Genomic DNA, 13,318 nt, shown 5'->3' on the forward strand with positions numbered 1-13,318 from the left:
TTTCCCCTCTCCAGAGGGCGATTTCTTCTCCTAAAATGAGGGGTCAGAGCCCAATCCCACTGCGAACTTGAAGAACTAGCTGGGAAAGTGGCTTCCCTTGGAGCCTCAGTTTCCTAATTTGTAAAATTAAGGTAAGAAGACCTTGAGGCCTTAATTGGTGAAGCTATCTAGTGAAAAGTTTGCTGGCCTCGGTCAGGCAGGACCTCATTAAAAAAAAAAAAAAGGCAGCATTTTCAACTAGGCTGGGTGAGCGAGGGACCTCAGAACCCGTCCTCCTATCTGACACCTGTGTAAGCTGGGGATGGGCAGCTGTGACCTGCCCGAGATCACACCGGGGAAGTGGCAAAGCCAGGATTCAGATCCTGGTCATCAAACTCAAGGGCTCCCTCGAGCTCGCCTAGCCCATCTAGCCTGAGGGGCAGGAAGGGAAGACCCTGGCCCAGGTCACCCGGCTAAGTGGGAGAGGAGCCAAGTGTCACTTGCCAAAGCCAACCCGGTCTTCGTGCGGGGACATCAGTGCTCCCTTGTGGCAGCGCGGTCCTGCTGACCTTCCAGTGGGGGAGTCAGCCCCAGCCCGGCTCTGCGCTGCCCTGCCCAATCCGCCCTGCCCCGCGCTGCCCTGCCCAGCCCCAGCCCGGCTCTGCGCTGCCCTGCCCAATCCGCCCTGCCCCGCGCTAGCCAGCCGCGCCCTGCCCAGCCCCGCTGCCCTGCTCTGCGCTGTCCAGCCCAATCTGCCCAGCCCCGCGCCGCCGTGCCCAGCCCAGCCCGCGCTACGCCGCGCTCCCTCCTCTCGGGGCGCTCCTGCTGCTGCTGTGGGCGCCGCGTCGCAGCCGCTGTGACCGCCGCCTCCCGCCTCCCGCCTCTCCTGTTACCGTGGCAACCCCCGGGAGCCTTCCAGGCAGCAGCAGCAGCAGCTTCGGAGCAGGGGCAGCGGCGGCGGCGGCAGCAGCGGCAGCTCGGGGTCCAGCCCGCGCCCCGCACAGCCTTCCTGGAGCCAGCCCGAGAGCTGCGCTCGCCCGCCCGTCCTCCCTAGCTCCCCAGCTCCCTCCAGCCCGCGCCCGCCCGCCGGCCCGGGACCCTCATGGAGCTGCTGGCTGCCGCCTTCAGCGCTGCCTGCGCCGTGGACCATGAGGGCTCTTCCTCGGAGAGCGACCCCCGGGACTCGGCGGGGGGGCACCTGGCCAGCAGGTGAGAGGACCCGGCTCCCGCTCCGCACTCCCCTCTCCTCCCCTGCCCGCCCACCCCGTCGGGGCGCCGCTGCCCACGCCCGCCGGAGCCCGCCCGCCGCCTCCGAGAGCTCGGGCTGCCCCCCACTGCTCTGGGGGCTCCTTCTCCTTTCGCCTCCCCCCGTCACCCTTGCCTGCGCCCCTCTGCTCTCGCTTCACCTTAAGTGCCGTCACCTCGTGCGCCCCCGTCCCCTCTGCCCTTCTCCCGTCCGTGCGCCCCCGCGCCCCCCTCCCTTGATTCCTTCTCCCCTCCGTGCGCCCCCGCGCCCCTCTCCTCCTGGAGCCCCTCTCTCCTCTCCTCTCCAGGAGCCTCCTCCCGGGCCCCCCTTCCTTGCTTTCTCTCCCCTCTCCTCGCGGCTGCCCCCCTTCCTATCCCGGTGCTCCTCCCTGCCCCCCCTCCCACCCCCCCCCGCAGCCCCAGTCTTTAGGAGGGCATGCTGCGTTCCCTCACTCCCGCCGGGCTGGGGCTCCAGCCTCCCTTCCCACGTCCCGCCTTCCGGGTCGGGTCCCGGCCGAGGCGCTGCGAGCGGTCTGGGGACTCCGGCCCCTCGGGACAGCCGAGCAGAGCGGCCGCGGTTCGGGGCCCCCTCCCTCCCCCGGCCGAAGGCCTCGTCCCTCCTCCCCGTTCCCTCGGAGAAGTGACTTTGTGCGTCTCCCGCCCGTGGGAAGTGGAGGCGGAGGGCAGGACGGGACAGGAGCGGCTCCCGGTTCTCCGCTCGCCTCGCTCCCAGTCCAACCTGAGTCACTCCTCCCCACCCTTTCACCTCCAAAGCAGCCCCAGCGCCCATCCGGTTCCTCCGCCCTCCTCCCGGGGGCAGACCCTCCGCCACAGCCCTCTCCCTTCCCGGCCTCAGCCAGCGTCTCTCACTTCTTCGCGTTCCCCTCGGCGGGTCCGCGATCTCCGAACGGGATTATGTCAGGGTGAGGGGTCGGGGCTGGGGGTACAGGTGACAGCAGGTGAATGGCTCCCCTTCCATTTGCCCCCGCCCCCGCCCCCACACGCGCCGCCTCGTTGGGGAGGGCGGCTTAAGTCCGGAGTGCAAAAAAAACTCTCTCGGAGGCCCCCACGAGGGAGGGCCTCACGAAGGGAGGGGCCGAGTTTCCAAACCTCGTTCGCGAGCAGGGAAAAGCCGAAGGTTTGGGACTGGGCCATGTGGGGTTGGCCGCATGAATCACCGTCTATGGCCCTAGTAAATATTCCTCTCCGAGCACTGGATTCTGCGCTCCTGGCCCGGGGGGGCGGGGGAGGGGGGCGGGCTTAAAAGTCGGTAACATTCCGTACTGCCAGATGAGCAGCCCCCTCCCCCCCCACTTGCCACTGTGTCCATTCCCCCGTTTAAGGAAAGGTCTCTGGTTGCGTCAAAGTCTCTGTGTCTCTGTCTGTCTCCTCAGCGACTCGCCGTCCACCCCCGGCACCGTGGCCACCCCGGAGGAGTACCCCGCCCTGGCCACCGACAGCCCGACCACTCTCACGGAGGCCCTGAAGATGATCCACCCCATCCCCGCCGATTCCTGGAAGATTTTCATCGAACAGATAGGTACTTGGGTGGGGAAAGTTGTCGCGTTATTGGCTGCCGGGCAGGCCCCGGGGATTGTGGGAGCGGCCGGGAGGACTTTGGCTCGGGGCAGGTAACCCCGGCCTGGGGCTGCCGGGGAGTGACTCCGAGGTGCCGTCTCCTCGCCGCTCCGCTCGAGGGGGGCGGGGGATTGTGGGTGAGAATCCCGCCGGATTGCCGGACGAGCTTAGGGCCGCGGGGGCTGCCGGGGAGGTGGCCGTCGCCTGCGGCTGGAGGTCCCCCACGGGCCGGGATCCGTGAGCAGCGAGGTCTCCGGAGTCCTCTGGGACTCCTCAGTCGCGCGGCTCTGGGATAGCCCCGGCCCTGCGCTGGGGAAGCTCCGGTGTAGACACGTGCATGTGCTTTCAGCCTGAAGCAGATGATTCTTCCTCGCGCTGCTGTGTCTGCCAGGCTGGCCCAAAGTTCCCCTCTACCTAGCAACTGTAACTAAGTGCGCAGAGTTTGCGGGCGCTGGGCGGCCCCGGCCCGGAGGCGCGGGAGCTTGGGCGGGGGGCTGGGCAGGGTCGGGGTCGGTCTCCGGGCCGGGCTGGGAAGAGCTGTCCTCTGGGAGGGGCGGTGGGAGGGGAGGCAGCTGAGCTGGAAGAAAGGAGAGCTGTTAGGGATGGAAAGTTGGAGCGGAGAGAGGAGGGTGTGTGTGAGGAGCTTGGCCGGGGCTGCGGCCCTCCTCTCCCCACCCCACCCCCCAGCGGCCCTGCTGGGGAGGTGTGTCTGCCCACGGAAGCAGCCCCTGCCACTTCCCCCGTGGGGCATGAAACGGGAGGGGGCGGCCACGGGGGGGCTTGGCGCCGGACAGGAGGACCTGGGTCCGATCTTGCCTCAGTTTCCTCCTCTGCCAAAGCAAAGGCTTTCGGTCTGTGAGGCTGTGAGAGTTGTCAGGAGGTCTGCTGAATGCGGGGGGGAGGGAGGAGGGGATGGAGGGGAGGAGCTGGGGATTGCCCATGCCTTCTGCTCCGACTTGCACGTGTCGTGACATTTCAGCTATGCCCCAAGTCCCGGCCTCATGACTTCGCTGCCCCTCATGCCTGGGGAGCCTCGCCTTTATGAGCACCTACTATGTGCCGCCGGCTGAGCTGTCCCCGCTCTGGAGGAGCTCATCCTCCCACGGACTTTTAGCTATTGAGGTGAATGAATGACGCCGAGGGACTGCTCTCGACCCCTGACCCCGCGGCAGTTCCAGTGCAGAGATTCCCCGGACAGGCCCTGTCCTCCCCTCCCCGCCCTCCGCGGGCTGCGCTGTCCCTTCCCAGGACAGGCCCGTCCCCTGAGCAGCTGGGTAGGGACAGTGAGGGGAGACAGTCCCTGCAGGGGAAGAGCCCGCCCGGAGGGAGTCCCAGCTCGGAGCTTCACTCCCTGGGGGGCTTTGGACAAACCCTCGTTTCTCCCAGCCTTCCTTTCCTCATCCTCCACGAGGGAGCCGGGGACATGAACCCCGAGTCTCCCAGAGCCGGGCCCTCGGACCCCCAGCCATCGCTGCTCATCGGAGTTCTCCCTTATTTAGATCAAAATTTGAGCATCCGAATCTAAATCTGTTAAAATTGAAATGGAGCCAGAAGTGGCCACACTCTCCCGGCCACGGGGTCTCCCTCCCCTGAAATAGCCATTTCCTACTGAGCGGGCTTCCTCTGGAGGGCACTTCCCTTCAGGCAAAGGCCCTTTCCAGATGCTTTCTGCACCGGGCACCCATTTTACAGATGAGAATGCTAATTACCTCACCCTGCCGTGCCTGTAACTCACAGAGGGTGGAATTATGGGTCGTTGCCCGAGTCTTGAGGGTAGAATCCCCTGGGTCTGGGTGGGAAAGGACAGATGGGGAAGCCGCGGTGGTTCCCAGGCCTGGAGGCCCGGTGGGCAGGGGAGGAAGGTCCGAGCGGCTTCCTGAAGGAAGTGAGAGGCGTCTGAAAGCCCCCAGCTCGCAGGTCCCTTCCCTGGTTTCGGCTGAAACGGCGCTGGGAATCGGGGTTCCAATTCTGCCATTGCCGCGGAAGCCGCGTGGCTTAGAAATCCCTTCCTTTCTTTTCTTTCTGGGCCTCAGTTTCTCTATCTGTTCAGTGAGTGATTTTGACTAGAAACTCTCCAAGGTACTACTAATAACTAGGATTTATATAATGGGCAACGGCCCAGAAGAAGGGCCAGGAAGACCGAGTTCAAATCCAGGCTGAGACATTTCCCAGCTGGGTGACCTTAGGCAAGTCAGCGTCTTCAGGTTCCTCCTCTGTACAATGAGCTGCAGAAGGAAATGGGAAACCCTTCCAGCACCTGCCTGGAGACCCCCAAGCAGCCAAGCGGAAATGACAAGTTTATATAACGCCTCGAGATCTGCGATCCACTTTCTATGTCACAACAGACTTGGAAGGTAGTGACTATAATAATGCCCATTTTACAGGTGGGCAAACAGAGGCACAAAGAGATTGGTGATTTGTCTAAGGCCATCTACACTAAGTGTCTGAAGTTGGACTTAAACTTACAACTCTTTGTTGTGAAGGTCGAATGTCATGGCTGTGAAGCACTTAGCGAGCGTCTGCCACAAGCAGACGCCACAGAAACGGGAGCCGTGATTTTGAGCACGATTGTGTGACTTTGCCTCCCTGGGCCGGTTTTGTTTTTCTGTAAAATGGGTAGGTTGCACGAGGTGGCCTTTGACGTCCCTTTGCAGAGGTGGATTAGGGATGGCCTGGAGGACCCGGGGGGGGGGGGGGACACTGGCCTCGGGGAGATCTGGTTCCATCCCAGCTCAGCTCCTTATGGCCGGGAGACCCCAAGGGTCTCAGGCCGCCCTTTCCGACTCTAAAATGAAAGTGGGGGCCAGTCTTTACTGGACTCTCCCACAGGGTAGAAATGGCCGGTGTGGACGAGCTGCCCGCTGACCGAGGTGTAGCAGGTGTGGACGAGTGTGGTCCTGCCCCGCTGACCGAGGTATAGCAGGTGTGGACGAGCTGCCCCGCTGACCGAGGTGGGCCGGGGTGGGGTGCCCCGCAGCTTCTGGGAGGGAGGGCTTCCCCGGCCCTTCTCCCAGGGTGCCGTGGGCAGGGAGTGCTCAAGAGCGCCCCTCTACAGCCGGACAGAGGAAGGAACTTTGCCCACCGGGGTTGGTCAGGCCCTGCTGGAGGAAGGAGCGGCTGATGGATGCTTTCAGGCCACCCCTGTGCCCTTAGGGAGGCCCCTGGGAGCCAGAAATCCCCCCACATCTGTCCCCCCCTCCCCCGGGAACTTGCAGGAGGGTGTGGACAGATGTGCTTCGGGCCTGGGACTGGCTGCCGGGACTCCACGGCTGAGGGGGGCTCGGGCGGGCCATCTGTCTGAGGGAGCCGAGGCTGCCCCCCAGAGTCCCCAAGATCGGGGCCTGGACACGGCCTCTGGCTTTGGGGCACGGGGGGGCTCTGCTGTGCTTCAGGGGTGATGGCAGTCACACGGACAGACACAGACACACAGACCTAGACAGACAGACACACTCCCACAGACACAAACCCTCTCCTAGGCTTTTTGAGACTCTCCCGGGGGGGCCCAACTCTGCTTTGGAGTGCGAGGCTCTGGGTTCGGATCTCCCCCTCGCACCCGACTCCCTGTCACTCCACAGGTTTGGGCCCTGGGCCCCAGGGCCCCTCCCCTGTAAGATGGAACCACCTGGCGGGAGGTTCTGGGTCTCTGACCCTCCGGAAAGGGCACAGGCCGTGAGGCTGCGGGACCCGGACTCCAGTCTTGCCTCTGGTGCTTCAGACCTTTGTCGTGCCCCCGGCCCGGTCGGTTACTGAGAGAATATCGCCATCCATGGCTGCCGACGCCGAACCGAGGGTCCGCCGCTCCTCGGCTTGTCCCAGGCCCGGTCCCCGGCTCTTCTCATTATCTGATAAATAATAACAGACCCCGGGGGTGCCCGAGGCGGCTTTGGGAACTCTCTGAAACCAACGCCATTGTTTGCCAGGAAACCAGAAATTGTGCTTTTTCTAAGGAAACAGGTGAACTCTTTGGAAATAAATGAGTTTTCCATTTTTTAATATATGAGTATTCCAGACAGGCAGTTCAGGGAGTGTGACTGGGATCAGAGCGCCGTGGGACCTGGGAGGGCTGCACGGCACTTCTTTGGCCTCAGTTTCCCCCTTTGTAAAAGGGGAGGTTGGACTAGATGGCCCCTGAGGTCCAGATCAGGGAACCCCTGACCCCCTGCGCCCCTTTCTGCAAATGGCCGCCTTCCCTGTCAGGCTCTGAGCAGCCAGACACATTTTCCTCCTTTTAGCTGCTCGCATTTCAAGAACACCAGCGAGATAAATATAGATCATTCTTGTTAAGGGCGGGGCTTCGGGTGAGAGGGGGAGGGAGAGAAGGAGGGAGGGAGGGAGAGACAGAGAGACAGAGAGACAGAGAAACAGAGAAAGAAGGAAGGAGAGAGGGAGGGAGGAAGGGAGGGAGAGAGACAGGAGAGAGAGAGAAACAGAGAAGGAGGGAGGGAGACAGACAGAGAGAGACAGAGAGAAACAGAGAAAGAAGGAAGGAGAGAGAGAGGGAGGAAGGGAGGGAGACAGGAGAGAGAGAGAGAAAGGGAAGGAGGGAGGAAGGCAAGGAGAGAGAGACAGAGAAAGAAGGAAGGAGAAAGAAGCAGAGAGGGAGGGAGGGAGAGAGAGAGAGAGAGAGAGAGAGAGAGAGAGAGAAGAGAGAGAGAGGAGAGGAGAGAGAGAGAGAGAGGAGAGAGAGAGAAGGAAGGAGGGAGGAAGGAAAGGAGAGAGACAGGGAGAAAGAAATAGAGAGGGAGGGAGGGAGAGAGAAAGACAGAGAGAGGAGAGAGAGAGAAAAAAGGAAGGGAGGAAGGAAAGGAGAGAGAGAGAGAGAAAGAAGGAAGGAGAAAGAAACAGAGAGAAAGCAAGAGAAGGAGACAGAGAACAGAAGGAGACATAGAGAGCCCGAGAAAGATGGGAGAAGTGGGAGAAAGAGATGGAAGGAGGGAAAAGAGAGAAAGGGAAAGGGAAAAGAGAAGAGGGAGGAGAGAGAGGTTGAACTTGCAGAAAGACACCAGATAACCTGTTTCTAAAGAACTAAATGGTTTTTGAGAAAACATTTTATTGACGATGCTTTTGGAGTCTCTCACACCCCCAATAGTCCCCCCCACCCCTCACCCCTCCCCATCCCGCGCCCCGAGAGGAGTTACAGGCCGGCCGGGTTTTAGGGCGCAGCCTTCGTTCCTCGCCTCTCCCCGCTTCTCTGCTGAGATCCGGTCATGGCTGGGTAGTGCAGTGGCTAGTTCCCAGGGCTTCCATTCAGGAAGACCCGAGTTCCAACCCCTTATTTTGTAAGAGCCTGAGCAAGTCATTTAATCTTATATTCTCATCTGTAAAATGGGGCCACCTGACTAGTTGTGAGGATCAGATCTTTATAAAGCTATTTAAAACTTTAAGTCCCAGAGAACTGGGAGTTATTCTAGTGATCGTTGATTGTTGATGTCGCAACATTGAGGAGAGTCTGTGAGGGGGATGGGGCAATTATAATTGTCCCCATTTTTCAGGTAAGGAAACTGAGGCTCCAGGAAGGACAGCTAATAAGAGCAAGAGCCGGGCTTCCAGGCAGGGGCCCCTCCTTTTCCTTCTCGAAGACAAGTTGGCTTATTTTCCAGGTGGCCGGGACAGTGGGAGCGGGGCCCAGTCTCCGGACTCCGTGTTCCACTGCCCAGAGCGAAGCTCGGTTTGCGTGTTTTACAAGTTCCCCGTTTACGAGAACCGTCAAACTTCTCCATATTAAGTCGGGAGCTGGTGCTCGGTCGAGGGAGAGCGTTGCTCTGGCGTCGGCTCCCCAGGAAGGAGGGCCTCGGAGGCTTGCAGGCTGGTCTCCGGCCCAGAGGCCCTGGCTCTCCTGACCGACTTCCGCCCCATGGCCGAGTTCTTCCCTTCTCCAGGAAGGAAGTTCTGGGACCGATGGGTCCCTCTCTGGTCTTCGTTGCATCACCAGCCTCCCACTGGGGCCCTCCCAGGGCCCCAGAACTTTTCTAAAGAGATCCACAAATACCCGGCTCTCCGAGGTCCCTCGTTTTATACGGAGAGAGGAAGGTAACCCGGCTTCCCGGGACGTCCCGGAGAGCTCGCCTCCAAGGCGGACCCACTTTTAAAGGAGAATTTAATGGGAGAGAACACGGCCCGGTTCCCCATGTTCTCCCTTAGTCTGGATTTTGAGGCAACTTTAAGATAATTTTTGTGGATCCAGAGAGTAGCTTTTAGATTGACTTAAACTCGCACACGGCTGCGATTTAGGAATTGGGCCCAGGGGTTATAGAGCCCAGGGGAAAAGTGCCCGCCCTCAGCAGCTGATTGTCCACTGGGGAAACAGCCCCAGGCCAGGGCCGCACACCTGTGCACTAAGATAGATGCTTGTTCCGGGGCGATTTCCTTCTGAACTCAGAAACAAGAGGAAGGATGGATAAGAAGGATGATGGTCCCGAGGCCCGCAGGTATCAGGCGGGTGCTCCTCCGGCTCAGAGGCCTTTCCTGCTCTGTGCTCCCAGGGGCTGCCCCCAATGACTGGGCGCTTGATGAGCGTTGGGCTGAGTCGGGCACAAGAGCCGCTTCTATGACCCCAGACCTCCGGCCGTCTCAGCCCTCCTGGCAGAACGGAGATGGCCCGTCCGAGGTCCCGCTCAGCCTTCGATCTTAGGGCTCGGTTCGCTCCGTCCCCCTGAGCCGAATTTGGGTTCTTCTATGAAATGGGGCTGAATGACTTTGGAACGCTCTGACCAAAGACCTCTGGCCTCCGTCTGAGTCTGGCCTGGTCAGCTTCAGGGCCGTGAGCTTGGGGGAAGTCCGGCGCGTCCTGCCTGGGTGAGCTGGAAGGGCTGAAGTCGCTGACCGCTGAGGGGCCTTCCAGCTCCAGAGCTGGGGCTCAGTGACCCTGTCAAGTCACCTTAACCCTTCTGGGCCGGGAAACGGCCTCGGTGGCCTGGGGGCCATAGGCCTCCGATTTAAGGCCAGGGAGGGGTCTGGGAGGCCAATGGCCTCCTCCTACAGTTCAGGCCCAGAAGGTCAAGGTCCCGGGGGCACTGAGTGGAAAGGCTGGGATCTTGACTCCAAAGCAGGGCATGAAAGGCCCTCCTGGTGCTGGGGGGAGGGAGGGTTACAATCAGAATGAGGAAGGCTTCATTTCTCTGGAACACCCGCCTGCTGCATTGTCTCTGTCCAGACGTGATTTCCTCTGCCAGCTCCCAGGCTTGTCGGGGAACCTCCCCCAGAACCAGAACCGCCCAGTGACGGCCCGGTGTCGCCGTGCCGCCAGCCACCCTCGTGACCAGCCCCAGTTAGGCAGTTGGCCAGGACCTGGTCTGGAATCTAAAGTCCTGGGTTCAAAATCCAGGCCTCCCACTTGTCAGCTGCCAGGGGCAACTCAAGGCCTCCCTCTCCCGCCTGGCCTTGGCAGGGTGAGGGGACCCTTCTCAGCAGGCGGGCCGGCAGGAGCACAGCCCGGAGGTGGGGAAGGGCCGGCTCTCCTTCCGAGAGTGTCCCGGGCAGCGTCCTCGGCAAAAACCCGGACTCTGTGGGTCGGATACAACCTCGGCCACCGGGGAAGCGGGAAACCTCCAGTTTCACCCGGTTGGCTCTTTCTTTAATAGTGAAGGCCTCGGCAGTACTGTGGCCTGGCAGGGCCCAGTCCGACCGGCAGGGAGGTGCCGCCTCCTGGCTCCCAGGCCGGAGACGTGGGCTCTCCTCCTCGCTGGGCTATGTGGCCACACCCTTTGCAGACCATCGCCTCTCAGTTCCTCTTCTATAAATCTATAAAAAGCGGGACCAGGCAGCCTCTGAGGTGCTTTCCAGGCCTAAACTTAGACAAAGTGAGTTAAATAAGTGAACTTGAACTGAGATTTCTTTGTTCTGTTTACATCAAAAGGTGTGGGGACGCCTTCTCATTCAGGGATTCTTAATCGAGCTTCCCTGAAGAGTCTTTGAGGGGATGAGTTTGTTTTTATTTCATTTCTAAAAATAGTATTTTATTTTTTCCAATTATATGTAATGGGAATTTTAAACATTCATTTTTTAAATGAGAATTTGTTTTTTATTTTTTTAAATATTATTTTATTTTTCCAATTATGTGTAAAGGCAATTTTAACATTCATTTTTAAAATGAGAATTTCTTCTTTATTTTTTTTTAAAATAGTATCTTCTTTTTTCTAATTGCATATAAAGGCAATTTTTAACATTCATTTTTAGAATGAGATTTTTTTTAATATTTCATTTTTTCCAATTATGTATAAAGGCAATTTTAACATTCATTTTTAAGATGAGAATTTGTTTTTTAAATAGTATTTTATTTTTTCTGATTACATGTGAAGGCAGTTTTTAACATTCATTTTTTAAATGAGAATTTTTTTTTGTTTTTTATTTTTTTAAACAGTATTTTATTTTTTCCAATGACATGTAAAGACAATTTTTTAAATTCATTTTAAAAATGAGAACTTGTTTTTTATTTTGTTTTTTTTTTTAAACAGTGTTTTATTTTTTCCAATGTCATATAAAGGCAATTTTTAACATTAATTTTTAAGATGAAAATTGGTTTTTTAAAATAGTATTTTATTTTTTCTGATTACATGTCAAGGCAATTTTAACATTAATTTTTAAGATGGTGAGTGCGAGGGATAATGTTGTAAAGAATTTTTTCAAAATAAAAATAATAAATTAAAAAATAAAAGTGAAAGAAAAATAAAAGTTAAAAAAAATTTTAAGATGAAAATTTGTTTTTTAAAAAAATATTTTGATAACTACAATTAAGGATTTCAGTGGGTAATAACACAGGACTTAACGTAAGGAAGACCTGAGTTCAAATTCTGCCTCAGACCTTAGTAGTGTGAACTTAGACAAGTCACTTAACTTATTTGCCTATTTCCTCATCTGTCAAATAGCACCCACTTTATCATATTATTGTGAGGATCAAACGTGCAACCCTTAAAGAGCTCTGTAAATTATTATTATTTCAGAATAATTTGTTTCCTTTGTAATCGAATATTCTGAGAAGGAGCCCTGGGCCTTCCCCAGATTGCCAAAGGGATCACACAGAAAAAGTGTTCCCCTTTCGGGATCCTTGAGAACAAGATTGAAAGAGTGTCTCAGGGTGGTCGGAGGTGCCTCGGGATCGGGATCTTACCCAGCACAGGAATCGGGGAGAGAAAGCCTTCAGCCAATAAATGATTAACGTGGGGAGCCGAGGAGGGGTGTCTTCACTAGGAGCCCCTCTAAACCCTCCCCACCAGTGAAAACCTCATCAGCCTAACTAGGGTTAGCTTGTGCTCACTTGCAGTTACGCTGGATATGAATGAACAACCAATTACTGTTCTGGTATTTGGAGGGACAGAATGTCCTTCAGTCAGTTAATTAACAAGTATTTATTAAGACTTTATTGTGGTAGGTGGGGCATCTGAGAGGCCCAGTGCACAGAATGCTGGGTCGGCATCGGGAAGATCCAAGTTCGAATCCGGCCTCAGATACCAACCAGCTGTGTGAACCTGGGCAAGTCGCTTCACTTTGCCTCAGTTTCCTCATCTGTCAAAGGAGCTGGAGAAGGAAATGGCAAAGAAAACCCCAAAAGGGGTCACAGAGTCAGACCTGACTGACACATGGCTGCAAATGTGGTAGGCCCTGGGCTTATTCAGGGTGTAAAAACAGAGATGTCAAGGGCCTTCCCTTCTAGCAGGGGAAGCACGGGGACCCTAGATAAATAAATATGAAAGTTTAGTAAAGCTTAAAGCTGGGGGTGGGGGAGAAGAGACGCTAGTGACTAGAGGAACGAGAAAGGACTCAGTTCCAGAAGGAATTGGGAACAGCTTGGACAAAGGTGTGGAGGTGGGATATTGAGGGACCCAGTTTGGCTGAATCAAAAATTCAAATCAAAAAACCAAAAATCATGAAGAGTAACATAAGCACATTCTCTAAGCCTCGGTTTCCTCCTCTGCGGCCGAGGAGACTAAAGTTCCTTCTGCCCCCAGGGCCTGGGATCTGATTTCAGATTTTCATCTGTCTGTAATTATTATGCTTTGGAGCAGATGATCTGACCTTTGGCCTCCCGGAATAAATGGACGCCCTGTGCTTCCGCCAGGAAGGCCGAAAAGCTGGCTCTTTTGGAAGTTCGGCGTTCCCCTGGTGCCGGGCTTGTTTATGCTGCTCTTTCTCGCGGCCCATCCCTCTTTTCCACTGTTGGTGAAGAAGTTGGCCGGAGCGGCCCCTGCCTAAGTCATCCCAAAATCTGAATTAGTGATGCCGGGATGAATGAGCCTCTATTCTGCCTGGGATCGGTTTTCTGGAGCTTAAAAACCAGCCCCACTTCTTGTTCCTTGAATTTCTTGCTCCAGGGGAAAGGCAGCTGGGAATGGGAGAGTTATTTCTAGTTTCCATTTCTCACTCACTGGAAGGCTTACGATAGCTTCATGAAGTGGCTAATGCGAGTAACCCAGTTTAGACACGAGCAACTGAGGCTCAAAGGGGCAAGAAAATTATTTCTCCTTTTCCACTTATTCCAGTCAGTTTTTATCCTCTTCATCATGTCCTTAGGTGTGAAGGA

At 56.6% G+C, this 13,318-nt stretch overlaps 1 protein-coding gene across 2 annotated transcripts in view; it reads left to right on the top strand.

Moving 5' to 3' along the window:
- The first annotated feature begins 926 nt into the window (after positions 1-926).
- The window catches only part of NGEF (neuronal guanine nucleotide exchange factor), a 66,083-nt gene continuing 53,691 nt past the window's right edge, over positions 927-13,318 (top strand). The window contains exons 1-2 of one of the 2 annotated variants that reach the window (XM_051999322.1): positions 927-1,188; positions 2,619-2,764. In XM_051999322.1, the coding sequence (XP_051855282.1) occupies positions 1,082-1,188; positions 2,619-2,764 (253 nt within the window). In that variant the 5' untranslated portion in view covers positions 927-1,081. The remainder of the gene's footprint in view (positions 1,189-2,618; positions 2,765-13,318) is intronic. The other variant, XM_051999323.1, reaches the window with a different exon arrangement.

Source organism: Antechinus flavipes, chromosome 4 (genome assembly GCF_016432865.1).
Source record: "Antechinus flavipes isolate AdamAnt ecotype Samford, QLD, Australia chromosome 4, AdamAnt_v2, whole genome shotgun sequence".
NCBI lineage: Eukaryota > Metazoa > Chordata > Mammalia > Dasyuromorphia > Dasyuridae > Antechinus > Antechinus flavipes.